The 25,347-nt window shown below is 46.6% G+C and overlaps 3 protein-coding genes across 4 annotated transcripts; 1 reads left to right on the forward strand and 2 right to left on the reverse strand.

Moving 5' to 3' along the window:
* Positions 1-1,166: 1,166 nt before the first annotated feature.
* LOC127329923 (uncharacterized) lies at positions 1,167-2,009 on the forward strand. The gene is made up of 2 exons (XM_051356325.2): positions 1,167-1,532; positions 1,635-2,009. Exons 1-2 carry the CDS (start codon positions 1,264-1,266, stop codon positions 1,810-1,812), a joined length of 447 nt encoding a protein of 148 aa, XP_051212285.1. The 5' UTR covers positions 1,167-1,263; the 3' UTR covers positions 1,813-2,009.
* Positions 2,010-2,171: 162 nt separating this feature from the next.
* LOC127332057 (uncharacterized) lies at positions 2,172-6,498 on the reverse strand. Its single transcript, XM_051358308.2, has 3 exons — positions 6,351-6,498; positions 5,388-5,795; positions 2,172-2,710 (listed from the first exon to the last, which is right to left on the reverse strand). Exons 2-3 carry the CDS (start codon positions 5,733-5,735, stop codon positions 2,423-2,425), a joined length of 636 nt encoding a protein of 211 aa, XP_051214268.1. The 5' UTR covers positions 5,736-5,795; positions 6,351-6,498; the 3' UTR covers positions 2,172-2,422.
* A 1,242-nt stretch (positions 6,499-7,740) lies between these two features.
* LOC127332058 (uncharacterized) lies at positions 7,741-12,219 on the reverse strand. Of its 2 annotated transcripts, XM_051358309.2 has the most exons (12): positions 11,861-12,217; positions 11,409-11,455; positions 11,268-11,324; positions 11,024-11,096; positions 10,443-10,498; positions 10,156-10,332; positions 9,896-10,074; positions 9,654-9,793; positions 9,416-9,558; positions 9,207-9,334; positions 8,340-9,121; positions 7,741-8,226 (listed from the first exon to the last, which is right to left on the reverse strand). In XM_051358309.2, the coding sequence occupies exons 1-12, from the start codon at positions 11,957-11,959 to the stop codon at positions 8,122-8,124; spliced, it is 1,986 nt and encodes a 661-aa protein (XP_051214269.1). In that variant the 5' UTR covers positions 11,960-12,217; the 3' UTR covers positions 7,741-8,121. The 2 variants fall into 2 exon arrangements, with proteins under 2 accessions (XP_051214269.1, XP_071682099.1); XM_071825998.1 differs by having other exon boundaries at positions 11,268-11,455; positions 11,861-12,219.
* Positions 12,220-25,347: the final 13,128 nt, after the last annotated feature.

A 25,347-nucleotide genomic window follows, 5' to 3' on the forward strand; every position in this document is an offset into this window, starting at 1 on the left:
GCTAGCTGATAGCATGTGTCATTTTTAAAAAAACTATAACTTTTAAACCGTGAGACCAAATTACAATTCGTTTTCACTACTAAAATCCCCATGACGAGAGCTTCGAAACTAGACCACATTTTCATATGTTTCGACGAATTTTTTTAACAAGCAACTTTGATGCGCGGCAGAGCAACTTTATTGTGCAGCAAACCAACTTTAATGTGCGACAAAGCAACTTTGGTGTGCAACGAACATGTACATTTTTTGGTACACGAAGGCACAACTTTGGTGCCCGACAATAATTTTGGTGTCCATGGGAGCAATTTCAATGTGTGACGAAGCAACTTAAGTGCCCTGCAGAGCAACTTTGGTGCCCGGCGACGGAGGTTTTGAACCCTGCAGAGCAACTTTGACGTCCGACCGAGCAATTTTTAGTGTCCTGCGAGCAACTTTGGTACTCGGCCGAGCAATTTAAGTGTCCTGTAGAGTAACACTAGGAGTTGTTGCTACAGCTGTTGTGAAGCCTACCATCGTTGTGAATCAAGTGTTTTTGTTGCACACCAAAGTTGCTTTGCCGCATACCAAAATTGTTTTCCCGCACAACAAAGTTGCTCTGTCGTGCATCAAAGTTGCTTGTTAAAAAATTACGTCGAAACATATGAAAATGTGGTCTAGTTCCGAAGCTCTCGTCGTTCGGATTCTAATAGTGAAAACGGATTGTAATTTCGCCGCACGGTTTAAAAGTTACAGCTTTTTAAAACAACAAAGTGATATCAGCTAGCCTACCTTTTTTGATAGTTGTACACATCTTTCCGTGTGAGCACTTTCCATTTTGGTATGACCGCTCAGAATAACTAACGGGCATGCGGCTGCTCGCTAGACGTGTCCTAATTAAAATGGTTCGATACTTTGAGTTAAAATGTGTCTTTAATGTGCGTGCGCCTTGTTCTAAGATGGGAAGTTTCGATCTATATGTACTGCTGATTAAACAAGATTACCATGGGCATGGTACAGCCTACAGCGCGGTTCGTTTGTTTTTGCCACAGCAGCTGCCGACGTGCCGGGACACGTTGCGCCGAGACCGGCCCACGTCGCCCGCCGGTCCGGCGAGCCACCCGACCTCCCGCATCCCCGCACGTGCCGCCCCACGCGTCGGCTCCCGCGAACAAAGCTCCCAGCCTACCACCACCACCACCACCGGTCCGAGCCGATCCATGAGCGGCAGCGCAAACCTCCTACGTACGTACTGCATCGTTTCTCTGCGTCACCAGGTGCAAAAGAATGTGCGGAAAGGCCTGCAAGGTCGGCGGCGCCGCGTCGCCGGCGGGGACGAGCAGCACGGCGACCTCCATCGTCGTCCTCGCGTCGCTGCTCCTCGTGGCCTCGGCCGTCGTGTTCTTGCTGTCGCCGCCGCCGCCACCGGCTGACGCGAAGGGCCCCCCTGAGCCGGTCGAGCTCGCCATCGGCGTCGACGGCCACGAGGGCTGGCTGGACGCGCTCCGCGCCTGGGCCAAGCTGGCCTGCCTCAGGCTCCGCCCGCTCGAGCCAAGGTATAGAATTACTCAGTTTGTTCCGTGCCTTGTCAGCCATGTTGTCGAGGTACAAAAGAGAATGTGTAATCTCATGATTTGTTGTTTTGTGTGGCGATCAAGGTGCGATCTTAGGACCCCGGTGTCGATGAAGAAGGCGGCCAAGCAGAGCCTGGAGATGGGCAAGGAGGCGGTGGAGCTCACGGCGGCGAGGGCTGCCGAGGAGACCATCGGGAGGACATCAGAGAAGGTCAGGAGGAAGGTCTCGTCATCGCCGCCATCTGCCGACGGCGACCTGTGATCTGTGTAGGCCAATGCCAAATTTTGCGAGCATCCTCTTTTTTTCTATGCATGTACCTCTAGGTAGCTTTGATACTAGTGAGAGAAATAAAAATGGTGTCCTGTAACGTGTTGTAATCTGGACGTGTATCCTGCGATTCTGTCCGCTGTACCCCTGTGAATATGAGATGTCAAGAAATTGCATTTTCTGCAACCACTTCCACTGTTGCAACAACAGTAGTCTGCATCCATTTAGATGAAATGTCAGAGCCCAAGTGATACCAGGAATGGCAATTGTACTAGGGAAAAAGCTTTCCTGAACAGAGATACCAAGAGTACAATAGCGAAGAACTTGTCCAACGCATAGCAGGTTTAATCAACTTAACCGACGGCAAGCAAATATTTCGTTTGCCGGCATACTCAACCATAGCATAATCTTTCCTCTCAAAGAAAAAAAAACCATCGCATAATCTTCTCACCTAAAGATCAAGAGAGGGAGTGAGGTCTTCCCCTAGGAATAGGTAACTAGGAACAATCTTTCCGGGCAAAACATCTGATGAGCCTATGGACACAGGGGGGATACACAGAATATACATGATCCATGATCCACGCATGTCGAGGATGGGCATCACTCATTCCGGGCAGATATCCTTGAAAACGGGCAGCCTGCGTCGCCCGCTGCGACCATAGAGGACCTCAGCTATGAGGTCGCCTTCTTCCTCGGTTGGCTGTGGCTGCGCAGACGCCGCCTGAGCTGAAGGTGTTGTTGCTCCAGGTGCCGGTGTCGAGAAAAGCTTGGCTCTGTTTGGTAGCATGATGGCACCATCTGGTGATCGGAAGTCGACAGGCGGTGGCCTGGTGGGGCTGAAGAACTGGTGTTTCATGTCGGGAAAACCTGGTGCGCCAGTCAGAGGGCCAGCCTGTGCAAAATGAAACAGGATAAGTTACTGAGTACAGCCCGGTGTGGATTCAGAAAATAAGAATAAAGGACTAAAAGATTCATCAAACCAGCTCAAAAAAAAGAATTTAGAAGCCATCTTACGCCTCTGTTAATCTAAGTTTTTATTGATTTACAGTAAAGCTGAATAAATATGGTAACAATTTGATATGGCAAATCAGCTTAAGGACGAAGAAAAGAATAGCATAGGAGGTAACCGGAGATAATGTATCGCATCACGCTAATTAGATACAAAGGAGCAATGACTACTCGCATACTCCAGGTGCTGCAAAAACAAATAACTGGTCTATGCGTTCAGATTTGTGTGAAACGACATGGCCTGTCTAATACACAATTGAGCTTGAAAGATACGGAGTATACTCCAGATCCTAAAATTGTAACTGTAACAGAACCATAGGTATCTGCAGCTTAGTGACAGAACTAGATCCAAAAAAAGGTGTTCAGGGCATAGATAAATAAAACAAATTGTTAAGCTTCACAACAGAACTAGATCCAAAGCAGGGTTGATATGTCTGGGTGTGCTAGATCAACTTGCTACCAGCAACATTTAAGTATCTGAAACAAATTGTGTCTTCTCCGCTAGCAAGGGTGAGTAGTTAAGGATATGAGAAAACAACTTTGCACCCAAGGTAATAATTGTATCACATCCTAAATTATATCTCCACATTTAGAGGAGCAGACAACAAGTATATGATCTAACAACTCATGCATATCTGATGAATCAGAACATTTTCTACCCTAGCAACAGCAGCGAGCTTAAGGAAATAGTAAAAACAATTCTGCACTGAAGCTAAGGGTAACTGAACTACTAAAACCTAACCTAGCTCAAATTATATGTAAGAGCAAACAACACTAGAATAAACAATATAGCCATGTATGACAAAAGTAATGCACTTTGTAGAATTTGCAGTAGGCAGTAAGTAGTAGCTCAAATGCATTATCAAATATCATGAGATTGTAAAAATAAAGTCCACAACATGAACTGGCATACTAGAATAGTGGACTGAACTATGACCATACTCTACATATAGTCTGACATGCTGCGTTATGACTTGGGTAAAAGTTTTATGGTTTGGTGTGATCTGCTTTTGTTTTGTACACTCAGATTGAGCCGGTTCTTTATCCCTTTGGCGCTTGTTGCTCCTTCGTTTCAAGTTCGTGTCTCATTCTGTCCGCAGCAGTTCTTCGGGACTTGTTCAAGATGGCTGTTTGGTGGCTCAGCATTGTGGAGTTTGGGTTCGTGTGCCGTTTGTGGAGTTGCCAACACAGCAGAGGTTGAGCAGTTTAGGGGCGCAGGTTAATTCCTGCCCTGTGCCCAAATCTGCTCTGGTTGCGCTGGGGTTGCTCCAGGACTTGTTGCTATTGTTCAGGCTTGCTAGTGGCTTCCGGCGTTTGTAGTTAATCTAGTGCCTTGCCTCTTTCTTTTAAACTTGTTCAAGTTTGTGTAATCAGCACCATTGTATCCTATGCGGATGAGGGCTTTATTAATTTAAAACCGGGAGCTTTGAGACTCCTATCTGAAACCTAACCGAGCTCTAATTTTGTGTTAGAGCAAACAACAGTAGAATAAAAAAATAGTCATGTATGACAAAGTAATTCAACTTTGTGAAATTTGCAGTAGGGAGTAAGTAGCAGCTCAAATGCATTATCAAATATCATGAGATTATATAAATAAAGTCCACAAGAATGAACTGCATCATAGTTGACATGTTTCCGGTACGGAGGGTACGTGTGACGGAAACGGGAGGCGGGAATCGGAGGATGGAAAAATAGGAAACAGTAGGGGTACACATCTCTAGATCGAATCTTATACGTCGGGGACGTGAATAGAGTCGTTTCGGTACGGTGAACCTGGTACGGTAATGTGGTACGGGAGAAGAAATTGAAGGAAACCTGGGATTCCAGCTGCCTCCACTAATGAAGAATTGAAAATGGGGAAGGGAAACGAGGAATCGAATGGGAGAGGAAAAGATACAGCGGCTCAGGATTCTGGCTCGGAGTTAATAAGATTTCGGGAAGTGGAACTTCTATCTCACCGTTTTTCTCCAAGTCGTCGAACCTGGGACGATCCCGAGTAGAGGAAACGCGAATCTGCTGCGATTTTAACCGAATCGCGAGGCGTTTCCAAATCCGTTTCCGGTTCATCGAATTCGGTACGAGGGACGGACGACCGTACCCCAAATCCGGCTACTATGAACTGCATACTAGAATAGTGGACTGAACTATGACCATACTCTACATATAGTCTGCTATGCTGCATTATCACTTAGTATTTTAGGAGGACACTGTAAAAGTTTTATGGTTTGATGTGATCAGCTTTCATTTTGCCCACTCAGATTTTCAGACAACCTTCAGTCTCAGACATAGTATGACAGTATCATACAAGAACAAGTTACTTTGCAGAGGCCCAAGTGATTTCAGTATTTATGGACTAATTTGATCTATATAAGGAAAGATTCTGCCCCTATAACATGATCTAGATATGTGATTAAAAAGAGAAAGTATTGGTATCATCTGACCATGACATTATCGAGATCAACAGCAAAAAATACTACAGGAGTTATACTTCAGACAATGGTAACGCAAGACTGCAAAAAGAGTTACTACTGAAAGTTAGATCTGGGGAGCAGCATAATCACCTGGCGTTTGTGGCCATGGAGGTAGGCCTCATGGTCCAGCATAGGGTACACCGGCCGCGGCTGTGCCGGCGGCGAGTAGACGAGGCGGCGGCTGTCCATCTCCGGATTCGCGGAGAAGCGGCGGTAGCGGAGGAGCGAGGCGTCGAAGCCGAGCTCGAGCCCGCCGGACGAGTAGGAGGAGGCGGGGGAGCCGGGGTGGCCGGCGGCGACGGCGTCGAAGGCCGGCGTGAGGTAGGTCCTGAGCGAGGGCGACGAGAGGCGGCGCTGCCTCCGCCGCGACGCCGACTCGCCCAGCCACTGGCCGCCGGGGGAGGCGGCGGCGCAGTCGAAGTCGAAGTCGAAGTCCATCGCTCGCTCGCGGCGAGATTTGGGGGCGGCGGAGGCGACGGCTCCGGGGAAGGGAAAAATCTGAAATTTTTAAAACTGATGAAAATTAGGGCACCCCACCGAGAGAGTGAGAGGAGAAAATTTCTGGGGCACGCGGCCAAGCACGGCGGGCGGTTTCGAACTCGTGATTGGCAGGCAGGAGGAATCCGATGAAAAATTTCAAATTTTGAAATCTTATAAAAAGGAGTAAAATTCGGGAAATTTAAAAATGGAACAAAATGCGGCGGAAATCGGCAGGAAATCGCGTAGTTTAAGCCGGGTAGCACGAGGGGGATCAGCTCAGCTCCTGCCTCCTGAGTCCTGACCTCCAGAACAAAGAACAGCCGAGGATGAACAGGCGGATCAGGATCTAGGAGATGCCAAACGAATCGGCACAAAATAAGTTCAAATCTCGGACTCCGTCGCGATCTCTCGTATTGATCCGATTAAAAAATCCCAAAAGAAACCTCCAGAAAAGTAGCTTGATTAGAGACATGAAGAGCAGTTACTTACCTACTGGCACCCAAGAAAATCCCCAAAAAATCACAGCAAAGTTCAAACTCCAGCACAGAAGAAAGGCTCGGTAGGCGATTTCACCTTGCGGCCTTGGAATCCTGCGGAAAGTGAAGACGACGGCTGTCCCGCTCCGCCGCAAGCTGTGTCACGCTCCCATTGGTGGTCCGGTCGGCCGGGCGGGAAGTGAAGACGAACTTGGAGGATACGAACCAGGGGGAGAAGGGGGCGACGGGCCAGGTTAAGTACACGTGGCCATAGGATTCCCGTAGTTTGGGCTTGGCAGTATGTGACGGGGATCCAGTACACTCGATGCCTGGGCTTGGGCTGGTTTGACCTAAATCAATGTTTGACTTTATTTTCTCTTGTTATTTCACTATTTTTTTCTGGAGATATTGCTCTATCTTTTCTACACGAGTAAAGGTTGATTCTAAATTTAAAAATGTGTTACTTAATTCATGCCACAATTTTCTTGACAAAATCAGGAGATGTAGTTTAAGAAACGTATGCAGATTCAGAAATACAAATTTCAGGGAATCTCCAATAACCGCGTCCGCGCAGACAAAAATTAAGTTTGCCCCGAGCCCAGCGGCCCGACGGTGAATGCATCCGCCTCGACGCGGCGCGGTCTGGACGTGTCTCCGCGCCCGTCTTCGCCTCACAACGATATTCTACTGGTCATACCCGTGGGCACCTCCAGTCGTGGTCGTTATCGAGGACGATGACCAGCGGCCGTGGAGGCGCTCTAGTGGGATAGGTTCCATTTCAAGAAAATATCAACAAATTATTTTACGTCGAGCCGTTGGGCTATCCTTGATGCAATCGGTTAATCGTATCATGGCAGCCAAATTCGTATGCGCGGCTCGATACGTTAGGCCGCTAGAGATACCCTCAGTCCAATAATGAAAATATTCCTCCCTTCCTACAATTCATATAAGGACGTCTCAACTTTATCTAAATTCGGATATATCTATACCCGATTTAGTATATAGATACATCTAAGTTTTAACTAAGTTGAGACATATTTTATGGACAGATGGAGTATACAGGTTCCCAAAAGGTGCGATTTAATAAAAAGTTACAATCAAAAGTTCAGACGACTTGCACGTTCATGTGAAAGAACATATAATCTGCCCTCGTAAGCAGAACTTACCTTCAGGCCCTGTTTGTTATAGCAATATTGTCCCTGGCAAGAGTGAGGGTTTTAGCTGTCAAAATCGACTCTCAAATATGAGTTCATCTTTCAAGAATCAGGTTGGACTGAAGGTAGCTACCCGGTCACATAACTGTTTCAACTTTCAATAGCTACCAGTTCATCTTCCGTAAAAATATGAGTTTCTAAAGTGAGAAAAAGAAAATAAACATTAAGTACCCAACCTGATGATCATCACAAGAAACAGAAGTACACAACCTGATGAAGAAGCATATTATTCATTCAACCACATATATGTTCAGCAAGAAAATTACCATTACATCACACCACAAACCAAGCCAATATATTCCGCACCGGACATAAAAGGTTACAGGGAGTTAATTACACAAAGAATACCTTATTCTATATTTTGAATACAAGCTGTAACTCTCAGGGCACGTCACCCCTTCTTTCAATTCTGTATGCTACTACAACACCGCCTCCAATGCGATATGTACAACCAACAACAAACCAAACTACCGAGACCTCGTACAAACAACTGGACGAGCTAGGTACACTTGATGCAAATAGGAGTAGCGAGAACTACCCTAGTTAAAAATTAGATCTAGGGGAGCCAAGGTATACATGCTGAGGAGCATGGCAAGGCTTGGTTTTGAACCTAAAATGCAAAATTTATTTGCATAAAAGATATATATACCCCTCTCAAAGGCTATTAAGAAGAGCCCTTTTGCAAGAAGGCTGTTGAGAAGTCTCTGGCTTCGAACCAGGTGAGGCCAATTCAAGCACCGACAGCAGAAAATTCTTCTCCTGGAAAGTTGAAGAAAATACATACGTGAGTAACTTTACCAAGTATTTACTTCAAGTGTGAGTTTGTGTGCAGAATATTAATAACAATCACAGGACAGAAGTCAAATGCTTACACTGGCAGTAATTTTTGGAGTTGGCACGTTCTCTGTGTATGGATGGAAAGTTGGGACTGTATGAGCAGGAGAGGCGAATTCCATGCATGGGTGTGTGTTGCTATCTTTCGGAACCTCGCTACAGTTCTCCAAAGCTTGTTTTCGGACACATGATTTACCTTTGACAGCTCTGTGAGCAGGGGAAGCAAATTCAACACATTGAAGCCTGCTATCTCGGGCAACCTTCTCTGGTATTTCTGCATCAGCATTAACTTGTGAATCTGTATGAGCAGGAGAGGTGTATTCTGTACATTGAAGACTGTCATCTTTACCATCCTCACTCAAGTTTAAGGATGCTGGTATTTCTGGATCTGTTTTAGCTGGCAAAAGTATACGAGCAGGAGACATGTACTCCATACACTGAGGTAATCTACCTTCGGCAGCCTCACTCAAGTTTACGGATGCTGGTATCTCTGGTTCTGTTTTAGCTGGCAAAAGTGTATGAGCAAGAGACATGTATTCCATACATTGAGGCAAGCTACCTTCGGCAGCCTCGCTCAAGTTTACTGATACTGGTTTTTCTGCATCTGCTTCAGCATGCAAAACTGTATGAGCAGGAGACATGTATTCCGTGAACTGAGACCAGCTATCTTCGGCAGCCTCACTCAAGTCTATGGATGCTGGTATTTCCGCATCTGCTTTAGCTTGCAGAGCTGTCTGCTCAGGAGAACTGTATTCCATGCAATGAAGCCCCCCATCTCCAGCAGTCTCATCTGAGTTTACATAAGCTAGAATCTCTGCACCTGTTTTAGCTTCAAAAGTCAACTAATCTTCTGTGATGTGGATGAAAATGCATGTAACTAAGTTCAGATTAAGAGCATAGGTTACCTGGGGAAGGTTCCATACAACTAGACAGTGTGATTCCACAGAGAATATTATCTTCTGTGCCCTGATCTACAGGGCAATTATCCATTATATGATCAGGAGCCATTTCTGATGTTACTCCATTCTGCTCACTGTTTATTAGAATGATGGTGGATCAACAGCTGAGGCCATAGATTTAACCAAAAGAATGTGAGATATTATTCATTATTTACCTGGACATTTGTTCATCTTCCTCTTCATTCTCATAGGGGTCTACAATTAAATCATCAAGGTCCTCAAGGAGTGAAGCTGTTCCAGACATGCTGCTTTCTGACATGTCATTGTCATCTTTCTTAACCAAATGATGCTGTAATTTCTGAAAAGTCATGCATAAAACAGTTTATTCTAAATACTAAAATACTATAGATCTATAGTATAGAACTTCTGACCATCAAGTTGGCGATGCCATACCTGCCAGGCTTCATCCATGCTTTGGCTCGTGTTTTCATTTTTTACTTTTGTTGCTAGGGATGAAAGCAAATCAGCTTGCTGAAGTAATGTAGCAAACTTTGGATCATTCTTGTTCAAGAAATTACCCTCATGCTTCACACCTGAAATTGTGCACATGGAGCAAGTTCAAACATTGACACGGCACCTGAATCACATTAAATATTCAGTATCTAGGATAGTACGCTCACAACTCTGCTCCTCACCATATAATTGCTTTGCTGAGGTCCTAGTAACAGAATTTTGGGTTTCCACAATATTCACACTTTGATTGGGTGGACAAAGGTCAGCAAGGGGTTGCCGAGAATCTTGTCCTATGCTCTTCTCTTGTCCAAATGACTTCGTATTTGGTGCTACGTTCTCCTTGAAATCAAGTTTGCAAGACCTGGTTGCAGAAAAGAACAGGTAAATATGTGTAAGTTGATTCGCATTGTTAACCAATAGCTTCTGCTGGTACTGTGTGTACCTCATGTTCTTAATAGGTGGCGACGAGCTAGGTGCACCACGTGTGAGGCCACCAGTCGTCAGTACCCTCTTTGCATTTGCATTGGAACATACTGCAGTATTTTCCTCGAACAGGTCATCATTATTGGCCCGCCTTTTGCATAATGTGGAAAACCTATTCTTCACTGCATTATCAGTCCTATTAGAGGCAAACGAAAAAATCACATGTCAGATATCTTGTTTCACATATCCAACATTGATTGCTCTTTTCACCTTACAGCATACAGCAACCATTTGCAAGACACTCACCTCCCCGAGACAACCTTTGCTATTTCAGTCCATTTGTTACCAAGAACCTTTTGAGTCTGCATGACAAGTCCAAGATTATCATTTGGCACTATAAGATTTCTACAGCAATAACAAACAGTAATAACAGGCGGTTTCCTAATTTCTCTTAAGCACCATTGCAAATGTGTCAGAACATAACTTGCGGCCTAATCAAAGGAATGGTTATTCTATTATAGCTTTTGAGCAATGTATGATCCCTTCTAGTTGTTCGCATCAACAAAGTAACATACCAGGCATATGTCCTACAATTCACAAAACAAATCCATCATTTTTCCAAAGGTATGAAATCAAGGATAGGATCCAATCAGCGCTCATGTGAAGCTCAAACACCTGCTGCTAAATAAGCAGCCAAGAGAAAAACTCTAGTATTTGTGAAGCTTCTTTTCTTCCTTCTTGTAACCCTGTTTCTCTGAATTATGATCTCTCAACCAATATTCTATCTAGTCTAGGTCCTGAACCTCAATTTCCCTCTCTAATCCCTCCTACTCCAAGAGATGAATTTTAGGCCCAATCTATTACAGTATAACACATCAAGTTCTCACCTCGCATAAAAGCTTGTCTTCTTCACGAGACCACCCACCTTTCTTGCACTCAGTGTTCAAATAATTGTACCATCTGCAGCAACAACAGGGCAAAAAAAACCACTGGAATTAGCACTGCTCATGATACCAAGCCAACGCTGCTGCATCTCATAAAAGATATAACTGGACAAATACTACAAACGTCATAAAACCAAACAATTTAGAACCAAAGATCCCCCTTTGTCCAGCAGAGAGAGGTGCATACCTCCTCCTGCACTGTCTAGCAGTCTTATCCTTGAATTGTGTCGCTATAACTGTCCAGCTACAAGAGGAAAAGAAAGAACAGGAGGAGGTTAATTTTAGAAGGCCTTGCTGCAAGTGAGGATAGCAAAAAAAAAATCCGTACTTGTCAGTTCCAAGGTGCGCGATTTGAGCACGAAGCACGTCATCCTCCTACAGGAAAAAAGTCAGAAGCATCAGAAATGGAGTATATTCAACCATTAGAGCGGAACCGCAGAGGCACACATTCGGTCCCAGTATAAACTTGAAAACCATCTAAAAGTGGTCAAAACAAGGAAACAAACAATAAAATAAGTTTTCAGGCTCGGAATTGCAAGCACAAGATTAGGATAAGGCACAAAAAAAAAATGAAAATTTGTCAAAACGCGGATTATGCCGAAACATGTGAGAAAAAACTGCCTCTTTTCCGCCAAACCAAAAGGGGAACGAATTGCTACAGGAACGAAGGAAGTCCGTAAATCCAATCCAGCGAAATCGAGCAGGGGAGAAGCACCGACGCGGCACAATTTTACGCAACCGCGAGGCGGCCAGGGAACAACAGCACGGTATGGCACGCACCTCGGCGCTCCAACTGACGATGTGGCGGTCCTTCTTGGCCGCCGACGAGGCGGCGTCGGCGGCGGCGGAGGAGGAGGTCAGATCGGGGCCGGTCGCCATGGGCCCAGATCCCGCATGTTCCGCGCAGGGATCCGGCGGGGCGGGGAGGTCGGGCCGGGTAGGGTTCGGAGTTTGGGCGCGACTGCGCGAGCGAGCGAATTTTTGAACTGGAGGTCCGGAGAAGAAGACAGCGAGGAGGAGGAGAGAGTGGTGTGGGTGAAGATGGGAATTTTTCGTCTCTCGGGAGTGGAGTAAAGGTGGGTTTTTTAAGGATGGGGCATGGCGTGAAAGGGAAGTGTTGTTTGGGACGACGACCCTCTCCTCTACTACTGTGTGAGTGTGGAAACTTTGCACCCCAAAAGCACGTGCTGGTGCTGGGATTAATAAGGTCATCTCCAACGGGCGACCCAAACCGCGCCCGCGCGGTCCGTTTGGGTTGAATCGGACAAAAACGCGGCCCAGCGCGCGGACCCATCCCTAAAACGGATGGCCGCGGCATCCGGGATGACCCAAACCCGGCCCAAATCTGGGACGAGTTTGCGTGGCCGCGGACATCGGATGCTGGTCGCTCGCGTCCTCCCCTTGTCCGCCCCTAGCCCACCTGTCTGTCTCCCAAAACACACCCAGCCCACTCCACTCCCAAAACCTAGAGATGGCCGACGAAGCGACTGCCGCCGCCACCGCCACCATCGGAGACGAGGCACAGCTCGCTGCCATTGCCGGTCCTCCCTTGGCGGAGGCTCCTCAACTGGACGGGCCGATGGTCGTGGAGCCCGGGCCGGCGACGAAGAAGGCGAAGGCCGACCTCACCGCGGAGCAGAGGAAGATCGAGAGCAAGAAGAGGGCCGACCGCCGCAGGGCGCTCGAGCAACGGAAGAGGGATGTCGCTGGCGCGGAGGAGCGGCAGCGGGCGGCGGAGCAGCTTCTCCAACTCAAGACGGAAGCTTCACGGGGTCGTCTCCTTCGTCCATTGACCTGAACCGTGCGCCGGCGAACTCCAAAGGCCCCAAGCACATGGGAGCAGCAACGATGGCCGGTGCACGGAACCTGCTCGACGATTTGTCCACCGTGCAGGCCCCTCTGTCCTACATGCAGACAATGCCGACCACCATGCCCTCTGCTTCGACCGAGCAGGCTCCCCAGCCACCTCCCATTGACACACAACAGGACAGCACTGCCTGTCCCGACAGCATTAACATCGAGGAGGAGCCGTTGTTCGCTCAGGAGTTCACGCAAGCCGCAGCTGCACAAGCTCGAGGTCACCGCGTAAGCAAAAGAACCAGCAACTACACGGAGAAGGAGGACAAGGTGCTCGTCGATGGATGGTTGACCATCGGGCAAGATGCATTGACGGGTGCCGAGCAGAAGGGGAGCGCATTCTGGCGCCGGATCTATGAATACTTTCATGAGCATCGCAAATACGGACTGGAGCCATTTGAGAGCGACCGCAGCGACATATCGCTCCAAAAGAGGTGGGGAACAATTCAAACGGAATGCAACAATTTCCAGGCGGCGTATGATCACGTGAAGCGGCTCCCCTTTAGCGGCTTGGGCATCAAGGACTTGGTATGATTCTTAACCTCAACATATTCATCCAATGTTTGCACATATGTTTATCGTTCTTGTCTCGCTTTGCTCTAGGTGTGGCAAGCTTTGGAATGGTACAAATCGTCCAATGGAGAAAAGACCTTTGCCTTCCCTCATTGTTGGAAGATACTCCAAGGCACCCCCAAGTTCCAGGAGGGGTACGAGGGGTACATGGTGACCTTGACTGGCAACAAGACCGCCAAAGATCCGACGGTCATTGACCTTGATGGTGGCCAGCCTTGCGGTAGCTCCGCTTCTCGTGCAAGTCGTCCTCACGGCCACAAGGCAACCAAAGCCGACTTGAAGCGTGATGCCTCGTCCATGCTATTGTTTGGCACTTTGAAGGAGCTGCATGCCGATAGGTGTCCACGGACAAGAGGGATGAGAGAAGGCGCCGGGAGAAAGATGAGGACAGGAAGAACTACTTCGATGTCCAAAAGAAGAAGCTTGAGATTGAAGAGTTCAAGGCCAAGACCAAAGCTAGAGAAATTGAGCTCAAAGAGAGAGAAATTGAGCTCACAGCACTGGCAAGGGCCCAAGAGGTGGAGTTGAAGGCGAAGAAAGTTGAGCTCAAACGCCAAGCCGAGGACAACCTGATCATGAACGCCGACTTGACCAACATGAGCGAGGCGAAGAGAGCTTGGTTCGAGAAGAGACAGAAGGAGATCCTAGAGCGTCCAAATTGAGTTGACAATCTCAATTTGTAATTTTTATATTTGTTCGAACTATGGCACATTTTATTTCTTCATCATGGAACATTTTATTTGATATTATTTTATGCTATTTGATATTATTCTATAATTGTTAGATTTTATTTAGATACTATTTATAAGTATATGTGGCCAGATGGCCTATTTCCCAAAGAAATACGAAATTGCCAAATGGGTGGCCGCTGCGTTGGGCGCAGCGTGCGACCCAAACGGGCACGCAGACGCGGAGCGCTGTCCTGATGTCCGCGCGGGCACGCAAACGGCCCAAAACGGACGGCCCAGCGCGTCCGTTTGGGTCCGCCGGTTGGAGATGCCCGTACAACTGTACAAGAAGAGACCAATTGTACTACTGGCATCTACTACCTCCTTGTGGCTACCATCACACTGCATATCTACTGATAAAAAAGAAGCTTGAGTAATCACTTAAAAATCACTGGAAAATGAAATGTACGATTATGACGCATTGATCGAGATTCCAGGTGTGCACATATCTCGTACAGAGAAAACTTGACCTATTGTCTAGTGACTTCCTCGCCATAGTTACACTGACCAGTTGGCTTCAAGGATGCGGAGCAGGTGCGCTATAGGTATACACTCACAGGGCGTCATCGGCTTGTGTAGGGGCTAGAGGCAGTAACAAATTATCCTAGGGACTATCTTTAGTTTTTCGTCGCGGTTTTCCCTAACTCTTAAACTTGTCTAAGATATGGTTTCTCGCCTTCGTAAAAAAAAAACCCAAATAGGTGCATGGGAAAGCATTAGGCCAAGGAGGCGTCTAATATGTGCCACATAACAATAGTTTTTGGCTAGCGTACAATTAGTTTTCGGTTATTTTGCCATAGAAAAGTTAAACTGTAATCTTTTAGCTCACTACTTCGAATTTCCAAGTCAAAGATCAGTCATCCGTAGTGGAATTTGACTTAAATTCAACAATTCAAACCTCAACTTTTTAATCTAAAGTATGAAATTACAACTCACTGGATTTTAGGTATGTAAATCAGAAACTTGATTTAGTAAAATCATTCAGAAGAAACACCGATTGTAAACAATATTGAGCAGACACAATGACTATAAACATAACATCTTGTTTAAAAATACACATCAAGAAGAAAACAATTTTTTTCTCATCGGTTTCTAGGAATGTTCCAAACACTCTTTTAACCAAACACTGCTATGGTTTTATGCTTGGCTTTGATTCGACTCGCGGTAAAGCAGCGGACCGAGACCATATGGACCATGCCTATGTCCAGGTTTATTTTCCATGAAACAAGTTTACTTTATGACTCTTATGGAGCGACTATTAGGAACAATTATTTGCCAATCAACCTTCATAGCCATCCGTTGTGAATCTTTTTATTTCCTTCAAATTTTCATAAATATCAAGGATCAGATCAGATGGTTTTTGGTGCCGCCGGGATAATTGTTTTCTTTGTCGTCTAAGAAATATGCAAATTTCCACTCTAAAGCAACATATCATCCCATTCCACATATATCGTATTTTTTTTGGAGCTGTCTAACACAAGATGAGTACAGTTAGCTTTTGCATATATACTCCCTCCGCCCAATTAAAATTATCTTAACTTTATCTAAATTTGGATGTATCTAGTTACTATTGAGTATCTTGATACATCTAAAATTAGATAAAATTATGACATGTTTCATGGAACGGGTACTACTTTTCCATTTCTCTCCCATTTGCTTTCTATTTTCTTAAAACGGTGAGCAATGTTCATAACTTGCATCATACAATGCGTGCTCTGTGCCATGCGTGTACGCATGTATGAGCCATCGGCGAGTTCGTGTGACTCTGTTTATGGTGCCACGCTCCTGCTAGGTTGTACTAAAAGGTTTGCACACATTCGCTTCAGATAACGAAGGTTTGTACATGCAAGGTGATGGCAAAGGCACAGGTATCTTGTGAAATCGGTTCATCGTTGCCAGTTGCCACTACAAAAAATATCAACTTTTAGATTGCTACATTCAAATTAAATATGAGCAGCTAGCTTATTTTTTAAAATTAGGCTGTTGCAACAGTGTAGTTAATTAAGTTTTACTTAATCAACTCGATCAGGTCACCTGTCTCTGATACGCATGCAACTGCGTGTTCATAAACCCTGCATCGCTCCTCAAATAGTCAAATGTGTGATTCAGCAGATATGGGACGTGTTTGGTAGCCTGCATCCCTTTTTGACTCGCATCGCGCTAGCAATTTTTGGTATGTTTGGATGTCTGCAGCCCACTGCGTTGTTGCATGAACCGGGTTTTAAAGCACCCCGGGACAGGCCCTGGAGTAACGTCCGGAATGGAAGTTTCTTCGGGGCCAGGCCCATTGCGGTCAGAAGCCTGCACGCATGGAGAAGGGAGGCGGAGACGCCGCGTCCCTTCGGGAACACGCGCCATAATTAGCCTCACCGCTCCCTCTCCTTCCTCTCACTCGCGACCTCCCCCAAACTGTCACATCACCCGGCGGTTCCCCTCCCGCCGACCAATCCGCCGCAGCGACGAGCACCGCTACCGGAGGAGGAGACGTCGGCGACCAGGACCTCGACATCGGCCGCAATCTGCTCCGCAGTCCTCATCGGCATCTCGTCTTCGCCCGCGACCTCGAGCTCGTCCTCAGCCGCAAGAATGGCGGTAAGTCCCTCTCCTTCTCACCTTCGTACTCGTTCTGTTCAAACATGCCATTTTCGGGCATTTCCGACGACATGCACATTAGATCTGCTAGGGTTTCCGTTAGGATAGCGGTCGGATTGATGTTTTGCAAGGTGTCCGTCCCCATTTCTTGCAGTTTTTGTTCAGTTCTTGCATTTCACGGTCTCGATTTGCTTAGATTTGTTACTATAGTGTTGGATTGCGGTAGATCCTTCCTAGATCGTGCTTTCGATTGCTGAAACTGGCAGATCTTACTGTGCATGCAAAGAGGGAAGGGTTTTGTGTGCTGGGGTTTAGCCTGTTGAGATTGCTGTGCGGAATGAGTCCTGGTAGGTTGCTGTAGATTGTGTAGTTTCTGATTGAACTAGACCGATGATTGTAACCGGTAATCATAGTGTGAGGAGATGATTGATCTGAACCTATAGCATGACTGAACATCACCATGCCATTGGTTCAGATCAAACATCTCGTGTGTGCCATATGACTTGCACACTAGACTTAGTTTGGGGACAGCCCCTTTGCCTGCCGTGTGATCCCACATATATGAGGCCTCGTTTTGGTTTGTCTAGTGCATTGGCCAATGATTCAACAATGGCACACTGGAAGGCAAGGTGCTGCCCTCAAACTTAGTCGTGTGTGCCATATGACTTGCACACTAGACTTAGTTTGCGGGCAGTCCCTTTGTCTGCCGTGTGATCCCACATATATGAGGCCTCGTTTTGGTTTGTCTAGTGCATTGGCCTTAGTTTGAGGGCAGTCCCTTAAGCTGTCGTGTGATCCAATGTATGAGGCATCACATGTTTTCAATATTCGTTTCATCTACATACTTATGCAGGCACACCTCTAAAGGCATGTGTTCTTGTGGTAGACTGAGAAGCTCAAGCTTGGGTCACCTGAGACCCCCGACGAGGGACCGTCCAGGAAGTGAAGGGCGGCTAACGTCGGGCACTTCCAGCTGGACGTGAGGCCGGACCAGTTCCTGCGCATCGTCTTCAAGCCAACCTTCGACCGGCTACGGATCCCTCATGATTTCGTCTGGTGGTTCAGAGAAATCCCTTCGAACATCATCATCACCACCAACAATGGCTGCTACTGGAGGATGACTACGGCGAGAGAAGGCGATGAGGCATACATCGACCAGGGGTGGGCGGCCTTCGCCGTCGCTCATTAGCTGCAGATAGGTCACTTCCTCGTCTTCAAGAAGGTGTCCACCTTCCAGTACAATGTGGTCATCTTCGACTACACCTGCACTGAGGTGATGAACATGTGCCATTACCATGGCGACGCGACCATGTGTGTCGTCTTCCAAAGTCATGTCTGAAGCTCCTGGTCTGTGTGTACTTGCCGTTCCAGTCGTCTTGTTGAACTATTATCGTCTATGGTGTGTCATGAACTATGCTCGTCCTGTGTCCTGAACTATGATCGTCCTGTGTCGTGAACTATGAACGTGTTTGAACTATTATCACTGTTAAGTTTGTCTGAACTGTGAACTGTGTTCTTCATTATGTTGTTGATCGCTGGTAACCTCACCACCGAAGATAAGAGATTAGCAGAAGCGTTTCTGGGTTGCAACCAAACAACAGCGGCGGCGTTCTGTGCTGCTACGAGGCCTGAAAATCGACCTACCAAAATGGCAGAGCCCAAATCTCCACGGGGCCGAAAAAACTCTATGCAGGCCACCAAACAACGTGGCTTTTATGGCCCATGGCTCGTCTGCAACGCGCAGGGGACTCCTTCCCGCTGCGCCAGTCATGCATGAAAGTCATGCAGACTACCAAACACGCTCATGGCTGTTCCTCTGTTGTTTGTGGAACGAGTACTTAGGGCATGTACATTGGTAGACTCTTAGGTGGGCGCTTGAGTAGCAAAAACAAAAAAATCGTAAAGTGTATTGATTACAACCTGTAACTCCAACGGGGCGCTTAAAACATTTTTTCCTAGGGAATTGCTGGGCTCTGCCGCTGGTAGAACTGCTTCACGCGGGAGAGTAAAAACGGAGCGCCGACGCAAGTATTAGCAGCGACGCTAGCTTTTTTCCCAGGATCGGCAGGGATTATGCCATAACGACCTGGATTAATACCCTGACGCCCATGCTAAGGGTCTTCATTGTAGATACCCTTAGGAGTATGTTAGCCTACCAAAGGAGGAGTTAGTGAAAGTTAAATAAAGGTTGACGGTGCGCACATTAGCCGTGCTCAGCCACTTTAAAAAAAAATAGAAATTTGAATGGATTGTGTGTAAAGCAAGCAGTGATCGTGGTTAAGTAATAAGAGTAATTGCTAGGATTTGAAACAGCATTACTATAGTCAGGTGTTCGGCGACCTACTGGGTAGTGAAAGTCTTGTTTGTCCGCTGGTGTGTGTGATGGTGATCGCTTAGCCAATCTTAATCAGCGATTTCAAACGAGGAATACAACGGCTACATAGAAAAAACGACTCGGATATTTTTTTACTTGGTGCCACCACTCGTGTAGATCACTATCACTGCCGGATTATTTTCAGGCATTGCAATTGCTTGAGAAAGCTAGGTACCGGCATCGCCCTTGGAGCAAGTAATACTCTCTTCGATCTAAATTAATTGAATATTTAGATACAGATATATTTGTTGACTAATATATTTGTGTCTAGACAAAGCTTAGTCAATTAATATTGAATCCGAGGGAGTAACCGTTTCAAAGTCAGTGACCAACATAGTCCTATAAAAATTCCAAAAAATAACTCCTATACAAATGTCCTACATGTCCTATGTATGCATCTTTGTTTCGATTGGTGACTAGTAACTCCACACTTGAACACGGGGAGGGGACGCTCATTATCTTCTTCCATTTCTCTCTCATTAGCATCCACTCAGAGTCGCCAAGTTTGCCCCAGCTCCTGCCCATATCGCCTCCGGTGGCCTCGCCAACTGGAGTTGGAGGAGAAGAGGAGGTTGCATTGGCCTCCTCCTGCAATATAGTACCATCAATAGGGTTACTTGCAGTTTAGTGTTTGCCCTTGTGGCTTTTGGCGTTATGTCGCTCTCTCAAAGCCTCTCCATGTCGCAAGTGAGCTGCGGTGAGGAGTCGATGGCGACCTCCTTTGTTTCTTCCTCCATGGTGGATGCCGCAGAAGGAGTGCAAATCCAGCATAGACTTCCTCAACGGGATCAACGAAGCTTTTTTTGTTAGTGATTTTGCCTGATCTATTAATCGTGGTGGCAGAAGGGGTGGGAGGCAGTGAGGCGCCACGATCTGGAATTCCTTGGCTTGTCCGTGAAGCTGTTGTTCTTAAAATTTTCATCCATTGCAGTGATGTCTTGCCGCTATGATATTTGGCTGATGAGGCGGCCACTCCATGCTTTGGTGCCATCCTTGCACCCCATCTCTTTCGTCCTCCCTGTCGACGTGTCACCTAGGAGGATCTTCAACTTTGGCGCGGCGTTCCTGCCTTGACTCAAGTGGCGTAGCCCTCAACGACAAGGTGTGTGGCCGTGCTTTGAGGTCCTAACACAAGAACAAAATAGAAGTGTTACATTGCAATCTATATTTTTGCCAAGGTCATTTTTGTCAAAATGACAACCATGCTGTAATTTCTAACAATCCTCGGATCCTCGTTTTAACTTGTATATCCACTGCATAAGCAGCTTCCAAATCCTTCGACATCCTTCCATATTAAAAAAATATGAACCATGTTGTAATTACTAATTATCTCGAGGCCCTATTTGTAACTTGTATGCCTACCACTCCCCATGCTTCGGTGCCATCCTTGCACCTCATCTCTTTCGTCCTCCCCATCGGCGTGCCACATGGGAGGATCTTCAACTTTGGCGCCGCATCACACTTTTGACTTGCATTATAGGCGGAGCCAGCTAGAGACATGGGTGTGGAAATATACACCCATTATTTTTTGGAGACAATTAAAGTCTATGTAAATCTAATATAATTTTTTACTAAAACATTACTCACAACCCTGAGTTAGTCCTATCATTAATTAGTAAAACTATAATCCCTATATATGTACACCCAAACCAATTTTCTTGCCTCGGCCCCTGCCTTGCATGACTCGGGTGGCGTAGTCCTGAATGATGAGGTGGGTGGTCATGCTTTGAGTTCCTAGCACAAGAGCAATTCACAAGGATTACATTGCAATCTATATTTTCTTTGAAAGGTCCTTTTCATAAAAAGTGACAACCATGTTGTCATTTCTAGCAAGCCTAGGATCCTCGTTGTAACTTGTATGCCCACCGCTTAAGCAGCTTCCATAATCCTTCGGCACTCTTCCATATTAAAAATGGTGAACCATGTTGTAGTTACTAATTATCTCTAGGCCATATTTGTAACATGCATGTCTACCGCTCAATGTGGCTTCTGGATCCTTTAGGAACCCTTCCCAGTTTAAAGAAAAGTACTCCAATAACTCTACGCTTGCACTTATACTAGCTAGTTATAGGGATCTATTTAAAATAAATGTCGCAACTTTATCTATATAAAGATAGATCTATAGCTAAATTACATCTAGATATTTCCATGTTTAGACAAAATCTCCACACTTATTTTAAAACAGAGTGAGCATACAAGATTATCAGAAGTAAAGAACACTTGTAACAAAAATATCCTCCTCTCTAAACCTATTTGAGAGAGAGTAAATAAAGTAGCTCGTCGGAAAGCTACACTATACAGCTGGGAAAGCCCGGGGTGTGGTGGCCATGGCAAAATTACAATCGCGGATAGGCTAATGTCACTTTGGCGCTCAAGTATATCCCCGAGCAAAGTGCAGCGCACATGTGCGTGCGTGCACCCGACGTGATGGCTAGCGTGGTGACCGACCTCAGCGTCACACGCACACGGTCGCCTACACTACAGTCCGGTAAGTATTTTTTTTGAACGCAGTCACCGTCCTTTTCCTGTTCAAAGCTGCCGCCATTTCTGCTGCTGGGACCTGGAACTGGAATTCAGTGGCGAGTGCCTTTTTCTGGGGCCTGCTACGGCTGTCAGATCCTGTCAGTGCCGAAAGTGTCCAACCGAGGAAGTAGCATCCTATGCAAGTGCAACGACCCGGTCAATCGCTAGTCATCTCCTCTCACCTCGGTTGCAGCACTAATCCTGACTCCATGGCACGATGGCATTGGGTTCGTACAAGGTTATCTCGCGCGTGGAATATTTTCATCGTTTTTCCTATAAATTTTAAAGCCCACATAGTGGCAGCCTTGTGAGTTTGAGCCCAAGTTGGTGGCAGCTCACTAGGGAGTGGCAAGAGGTGGGAAAGTTTAGTCCCACATGGAAAGTTGGGAGGAAGTTAGACCACCTTATAAGGTGGGTTGTTCCACCACTAGTAAGTGAGTGAGAATAGGAGTGCTACACGAGCGCTCCTCCTCCTCCTCGCTCGTCTCGTCTCGACACGTCACGACGCGCGTCGCGCTCGTGGTGAGTGGATTGAGCCGAGACTTTCCTTACTTTTTGCAGCTCAGGAAAACGAACAGAGTCCTAGACGGACGCGTCGCAGTTAGTCGATTCGGGTCGCTCCCGGATCGTGGGCTATCTGTAACCGACTCGAAACGTTCGTGCGACGTGGGCGTGGCCCACGTTGCCTAGGGTTTCCCGAGCCTATATAATCTCCTGCCCGGCTACCGCAGAAACACATCCAATACACGAGTTAGGGTTTCCACCTCTCTCTGCTTGCGCCGCCATCGTAGCCTATTCCATCCCGCGAGCCGACGTGCATCAGCGAACGGGAGAGCAGGTCTCCGGAACCGCTCGTCCTTGCGATCCTGTACGGGAGAGGGCGAATTAGGTTTTTGGGAAGCGCTCTGCGCGACTGCTCAAGCTCTTCATCACGGGTCGCCTTCCGTCCAAGTCGGGCGGTGCTGCCTACCGTCGTCTTCAACGCCGTCTACTTCGACCCGTCGTCCCCGTCGTCAACAACGTTGTCATCAACAACGTTACTGCTGCGACATCATCTGCTACACCTCCACCGCCACCTCCACCAGATTGGTACGTGCGACATATCTCGATCTGTTTAGCGATGGATGATTTACCGTTTGCGCTGCTGCTACTCATGTTGATTAATGCATCTAGTATGTTTGAGTTTCACATGTTAGTAGTTGATGCCATCATGTTTTATATTCTGGAATTAATCATGGAAATTGTGCCTAATTATCCAACAATCCAAAAACCTAATTGGAGGCAATTTCCTGAGTTAACAATGGCTGGTTTTGCTGATGCACTGAGGCCGGATAAGTTTACCGGTGTGCACTTTATGTAGGATAACGTTGCATAGAAAACAAAAATTTTCCTACCGCGAACACGAAATCCAAGCCAAGATGCAATCTAGAAGACGGTAACAACGAGGGGATTATCGAGTCTCACCCTTGAAGAGATTCCAAAGTCTACAAGATGAGGCTCTTGTTGCTGCGGTAGACGTTCACTTGCCGCTTGCAAAAGCGCGTAGAAGATCTTGATCACGGCGCCACGAACGGGCAGCACCTCCATACTCGGTCACACGTTCGGTTGTTGATGAAGACGACGTCCACCTCCCGTTCCAGCGGGCAGCGGAAGTAGTAGCTCCTCTTGAATCCGACAGCACGACGGCGTGGTGTCGGTGGCGGTGGAGAACTCCGGCAGAGCTTCGCTAAAGCACACGGGAGCTATGGAGGAGAGGGGGCGGCTAGGGTTTGGGAGGGGGTGGCCGGCCACTCAAGGGGGGCGGCCAGGTTGTGGTCTTGGGGTGGGTCGGCCCCCTCCATGTGATAGGGAAACCTACCCAAGGTGGGAATCCCACTTGGGTGGGATTCCCCCCTTCCATGTGGGGGGGTGGCCGGCCCCCATAGGGGGAGTCCACTTGGGACTCCTCCCCCACTAGGGTTGGCCGGCCATGGAGGCCGGGACTCCACCTTCCTTGGTGGTTTCTTCCGGACTTTTCTAGAACCTTCTAGAACCTTCCATAGAACCTTCCGCATCATTTTAATTCACATAATGACATCCTATATATGAATCTTATTCTCCGGACCATTCCGGAACTCCTCGTGATGTCCTGGATCTCATCCGGGACTCCGAACAAATATTCGAACTCCATTCCATATTCAAGTTCTACCATTTCAACATCCAACTTTAAGTGTGTCACCCTACGGTTCGCGAACTATGCGGACATGGTTGAGTACTCACTCCGACCAATAACCAATAGCGGGATCTGGAGATCCATAATGGCTCCCACATATTCAACGATGACTTTAGTGATCGAATGAACCATTCACATACAATACCAATTCCCTTTGTCACGCGATATTTTACTTGTCCGAGGTTTGATCTTCGGTATCACTCTATACCTTGTTCAACCTCGTCTCCTGACAAGTACTCTTTACTCGTACCGTGGTATGTGGTCTCTTATGAACTTATTCATATGCTTGCAAGACATTAGACGACATTCCACCGAGAGGGCCCAGAGTATATCTATCCGTCATCGGGATGGACAAATCCCACTATTGATCCATATGCCTCAACTCATACTTTCCGGATACTTAATCCCACCTTTATAACCACCCATTTACGCAGTGGCGTTTGGTGTGTAATCAAAGTACCTTTCCGGTATAAGTGATTTACATGATCTCATGGTCATAAGGACTAGGTAACTATGTATCGAAAGCTTATAGCAAATAAGTTAATGATGAGATCTTATGCTACGCTTAATTGGGTGTGTCCATTACATCATTCATATAATGATATAACCTTGTTATTAATAACATCCAATGTTCATGATTATGAAACTAATCATCCATTAATCAACAAGCTAGTTTAAGAGGCATACTAGGGACTTCTTGTTGTCTACATATCACACATGTACTAATGTTTCGGTTAATACAATTATAGCATGGTATATAAACATTTATCATAAACATAAAGATATATAATAACCACTTTTATTATTGCCTCTTGGGCATATCTCCAACAGTCTCCCACTTGCACTAGAGTCAATAATCTAGATTACATTGTAAGGTACCTAACACCCATGGCATTCTGGTGTTGGTCATGCTTTGCCCTAGGGAGAGCTTTAGTCAACGGATCTGCTACATTCAGATCAGTGTGTACTTTGCAAATCTTTACTTCTCCATCTTCGATGTACTCGCGAATCGAATGATAACGCAGCTTGATATGCTTCAGCCTCTTGTGTGACCTTGGTTCTTGTGCATTGGCGATGGCACCCATGTTGTCACAATAGATGACTAGTGGGTCCAATGCACTAGGAACCACACCGAGCTCTACAATGAACCTCTTCATCCATACCGCTTCTGATGAAGCCTCTGAAGCCGCTATGTACTCCGATTCCGTTGAGGATTTCTCCACCGTGCAATCGCTTCAAGCTTGCCCACCTTATCGCAGCACCATTCAATATAAACACGTACCTGCATTGTGACTTAGAGTCATCGTGGATCGATGTTCCAACTTGCATCGGTGTAACTTGTTACAACGAGGTCTCGGTCACCTCCATAACAAAGAAACATATCCTTAGTTCTTTTCAAGTACTTCAG

This window comes from Lolium perenne, chromosome 2 (genome assembly GCF_019359855.2).
Source record: "Lolium perenne isolate Kyuss_39 chromosome 2, Kyuss_2.0, whole genome shotgun sequence".
NCBI lineage: Eukaryota > Viridiplantae > Streptophyta > Magnoliopsida > Poales > Poaceae > Lolium > Lolium perenne.